Source organism: Oncorhynchus mykiss, chromosome 17 (genome assembly GCF_057628025.1).
Source record: "Oncorhynchus mykiss isolate SJ-2025 chromosome 17, ASM5762802v1, whole genome shotgun sequence".
Taxonomy (NCBI): domain Eukaryota; kingdom Metazoa; phylum Chordata; class Actinopteri; order Salmoniformes; family Salmonidae; genus Oncorhynchus; species Oncorhynchus mykiss.
In genome coordinates, this window is record NC_143038.1 from 17,787,157 (window position 1) to 17,792,092 (window position 4,936).

At 54.0% G+C, this 4,936-nt stretch overlaps 1 protein-coding gene across 1 annotated transcript; it reads right to left on the reverse strand.

Annotated features, from left to right (window-relative positions):
* Positions 1–202: 202 nt before the first annotated feature.
* On the reverse strand, positions 203–647 carry LOC149975760 (histone H2A). Its single transcript, XM_090204244.1, has one exon. The coding sequence runs from the start codon at positions 645–647 to the stop codon at positions 261–263; it is 387 nt and encodes a 128-aa protein (XP_090060370.1). The 3' UTR covers positions 203–260.
* Positions 648–4,936: the final 4,289 nt, after the last annotated feature.

The window sequence follows — 4,936 nt, forward strand, 5'->3', positions numbered from 1 at the left end:
CTTGGGTCTTTTGTTAGGGCCGCGAGCAACGTTACACTTGACGCGCAATAATGCTCTCATTCTAGCCTACTAGTTGTTATCCTTCATTTAGGCCTCATGTGGGCACTTGATACGGTGCCGTCTATATGTGTGTGTATCTAACACGCCAAATAATTGGCCAGGCATAGAAAGGACACTTTGCGCTTTTGTTGAGCTAGGTGGTTGGCTCTTAAAAGAGCCTTTGGGGGTTGAGTAGTCAAGTTGCAGCCGCACCAGCGATTTTACTTGGCTTTGACGGCCTTCTCAGTCTTCTTGGGGAGCAGCACTGCCTGGATGTTGGGCAGAACACCACCCTGCGCGATGGTCACGCCGCCAAGCAGTTTGTTCAGCTCCTCGTCGTTACGGACTGCCAGCTGCAGGTGACGGGGGATGATACGAGTCTTCTTGTTGTCACGGGCAGCGTTTCCGGCCAACTCCAGGATCTCAGCAGTCAGGTACTCGAGCACTGCGGCCAGGTACACTGGTGCGCCAGCGCCCACACGCTCGGCGTAGTTGCCTTTACGCAGCAGCCTGTGCACACGGCCCACGGGGAACTGGAGCCCGGCACGGGATGAACGTGTCTTTGCCTTCGCCCTGGCCTTGCCTCCGGTTTTGCCTCTTCCGCTCATATTGGTAGCTTCAGTATGTCACAGAAAGTCTGAATGAGCCGCTGGCCACCTCGAGAGTCTTACTTATACCTCGCCACAAAAGCCATCGATTGGCCACCGGACCGGTGTGGCCTTATCCAATTGGAGTGAGGGAGGGACAGACAGACAGGCAGTCAGCCCTAAGCCCGCCCCCACCCACCCGCCCGCAGGCAGGCAGGCAGCAGAGTGACGAGGGCTAGGCTACTCTGTTTCCCTCCGACTTTTGTTACTTTTTCACGTTGGCGGGAGCGCCAAAGTGACAACTCAAATCACTGAAACATGTATCAATCAATTCGAGAGTGGCTCATAATACAAATGGCTGCTGTCCAACCCACTATAGTATGTATGCTTATTATTATCAGGATCAATGTGACATGCCAATTCTAACACATCACAACAATGTTGACTGGTGAGGGTGCTGCACTCTTGAGTGACAAATGTAAAGCCATTTAGCCACTCCAAAATGTGGTGCGTAAAAGTCATTCATTTCATTTCTTTTGCACCACGGGTAGGTAGGTGGAATGGAATGACATGCGCTTTTATGGAAAGAGGTGGGTGGCTCTTAAAAGAGCCTTTTGTGGTAACAACATGTGTCGAGTAGAAAGAACACTGTTTGTAATAGGTTTACTTCTTCTTGGGGGCTGCCTTCTTGGCCTTGGCCGCCTTGGGCTTGGCGGCTTTGGGCTTCGCTGCCTTGGTAGCCTTCTTGGGGCTCTTGGCCGCTTTCTTGGCCGCTGCGGCGGGCTTCTTCACCTTCTTTGGGCTCTTGGCGGCCTTTTTGGGTGTAGCGGGCTTCTTGGCCTTCTTGGGGGACTTCTTTGCGGCCACGGCCTTCTTGGCTGCTACCTTCTTGGGCTTCTTGGCGGCGGCGGGCTTCTTGGCGGCCACCTTCTTAGCTTTGGGGGCTGCGGCTTTCTTGGCGGGCTTCTTTGCCTCGACGGCCTTCTTGTTGAGCTTGAAGGAGCCGGAAGCACCGGTGCCCTTAGTCTGGACCAGGGTGCCCTTGGTGACGAGGCTCTTGACGGCGATCTTGACACGGGAGTTGTTCTTCTCCACGTCGTAGCCGCCTGCCGCCAGAGACTTCTTGAGCGCGGCCAGGGACACGCCGCTCCTCTCCTTGGAGGCGGACACCGCCTTGACGATGAGCTCGCCTACGCTGGGTCCCGCTTTCTTGGGCTTGGCTGCTGCCTTCTTCTTGGGTGCCTTGGCCGGCGCGGCGGCGGCGGGTGCTGGTGCGACTTCTGCCATGTCTGTCGTTCGGTCCGGTAAACACACACACTTACAACACTACGGTAGTCTGTGAGGAGGAGTACTTTGCTGTAGACGCTGCTCTGCGCTATTGAAGCTCCACACCGTGCAGGGGGCTGGCCTTAAACGCGACATGAGAACCATGTAGACTCAAGCCACCCAGCTCGGCTTCTCCGGGCTGGCCAAATGCTCTTTCACTTGTGTTTTCTGGTCGCCAATATCGGGCCAAAAGTCACCGACGGAGCCGCGTTTTTGGCCCAAAAGCGAACGGCCCAGCGAGCAGACTTGTGTCCGTTCAGAATAAAGTCATGTGGGCTGCAGAAGCCCCGTGCATTTTGCTGCGACTCGCTCAAAACCTCACCGTTCGACTGTCGGGTGGAGCGGTGCGCACTGCTTTTCCTGTGCTATTTGTCTCCTAAATGGCCTAAAAGTGCATCCGATTGCGAGCACCATTGATTGTGGAGTGAGCCGAGATGTCTGGCAAGGGAATCAAATGGTTTGGCGTCCCCTGATGTGCTCCTTGGTGTTTTAAAGGAGAGCTCTTTTGGGGACCTTAAAACACATGCACTTGTGAGGCCTGGCTGAGACTAGTTTCACGTTGTATTCGTCATGTGTCCAGGAGGCAAACGAGAAATAATACACTGTCCAACGACATGCTTACTTGCACTTTGTGTGTGTGTGTGTGATGTTTTATTAGTATGAGTTTATTAGTTGGATTTGGAGCCTGTGTGTTTTCTTGTGCTAGGTAGTCTCTCTCTCTGTCTGTGTGTCTCTTTCAAAAGCGTGTCAGAGAGAGAGAGAGAGATAGGCTTGTGGCCTTCTCGCAGTCCTTCCTCGCTTGACTCCGCAGCGTGACTCACTCGTGCCGGTCTTTGTGTCTGTGGGTCTTGGTGTCTGGCTGTGCGGCCGGCGCTATGGAGGCTGGCGCCCCATGTGCTTGTCCGCCCTGATATAGGCCTAGAGAGAGAGATTTGGAGCCTCTTCTTCTCTCTCCTCCTCCCTCTTGTACAGGTGTGTGTAAGGGATGTGAAACGGCTAGTTTCAATCGGTGACGTCACTTGCTCTGAGACTGTTGTTGATGATGTGTGCAGAGGGTCCCTGGTTCGGCCTAAAGTTATACTGTTACACAGGCTCCAGTCATCGGAGCACGAGTGGAATCCCACTCACTGTGTTATACTGCCATGCACACATTCCTACCCTGTTCATGTCAGCATCATTTATTCCCTCTCCCCCCTTTTTGACATGTCCTCCACACACACACACACACATATGGATTTGCTTTTTTCACTGACAGGTTGGGTGGCTCTTAAAAGAGCCTTTGGGTTACTACAGCACTCCAAATGGGCTGTTTACTTGGAGCTGGTGTACTTGGTCACGGCCTTGGTGCCCTCGGACACTGCGTGCTTGGCCAGCTCTCCGGGGAGCAGCAGGCGCACTGCGGTCTGGATCTCCCTGGAGGTGATGGTGGAACGCTTGTTGTAGTGGGCCAGGCGAGACGACTCTCCGGCGATACGCTCGAAGATGTCGTTCACGAACGAGTTCATGATTCCCATGGCCTTGGAGGAGATGCCGGTATCGGGGTGGACCTGCTTCAGGACTTTGTACACGTAAATGGCGTAGCTCTCCTTCCTCGACTTTCGGCGTTTCTTGCCGCCTTTCCCTGCGGTCTTGGTGACGGCTTTCTTGGAGCCCTTCTTGGGCGCGGACTTTGCTGGCTCGGGCATGATGCTGATGTCTCGCTGCTTCTCACAAACGAATGAGGGGGTGGAGAGCCCTTTCCCTCTTATGAAGACGAAGCTAAGCTAATTCGCCGGCCGTGGACACACCCCTGCTTTCTCATAGGCGCCCCTGCCATTTGCCCAGTGGAGCTGAGCGCGCATAAGAGCCTTCCACTCAGAGGCTTGCTTCCCTAACAAAGACCATAGCCTATGCTCTGTCACTGGTGGGGAATGGTGTGTTTCCAAAAAAAGTCCTACAATGGCCAAAAATAAGGCTCCCCTTTTTGGTACTTGGTGGGGATTTCCCAGCCGTGGTGCCTTTATTTCGGGTGTCTCGTAATACGACTGTACGCAAAGCCTGCACTGAACATAGCCTCCCTCCTGTCATGAACACTCCCTCCCTGTCCACTCAAGAGTGGCTCATGGTTTAATACGACTGTAGGCAAAGCCTGCACTGAACATAGCCTCCCTCCTGTCATGAACACTCCCTCCCTGTCCACTCAAGAGTGGCTCATGGTTTAATACGACTGTAGGCAAAGCCTGCACTGAACATAGCCTCCTGTCACGAATACTCCCTCCCTGTCCACTCAAGAGTGGCTCATGGTTTCCTACGATAATGGATTTGACCCTTTTGAAGCGGATGTGGGTGGCTCTTAAAAGAGCCTTTGGGTTCAAGTCGGGATGTTGACGTTCCGAGAAGAGTGCGTTTAACCGCCGAAACCGTACAGGGTGCGTCCCTGGCGTTTCAGAGCGTAGACCACGTCCATGGCCGTAACGGTCTTCCTCTTGGCGTGCTCGGTGTAGGTGACGGCGTCACGGATCACGTTCTCAAGGAACACCTTCAGGACACCGCGGGTCTCCTCGTAGATCAGCCCGGAGATACGCTTCACGCCGCCACGGCGAGCCAGACGGCGAATGGCGGGCTTGGTGATTCCCTGGATGTTATCGCGGAGAACCTTACGGTGACGCTTAGCGCCTCCTTTTCCGAGTCCCTTGCCGCCTTTACCTCTTCCAGACATCGTGTGTTCGCTAGCTGAGTTCAAGTGAATTAATGACGTAATTTTCGGTGCTCGGGTGCTCTTATTATCTGCGTTTGGTGGACCTGATTGAAGCCAGTGGCACAGAAAGCGCGCGCTTTTGCCTGGCCTCTGCTGCAAAGGGGAGGGCAGGGCGTTCGTTGTAGGGAACAATGGAGGAAGAAGAAATCAAAGCTACTTACTTACATGCGCGGGAAACACACTCAAATACTGAGCTATGTTGAACACAAGGCCCAACTGTGATGTCCCACTCTTCACATTGATTGGT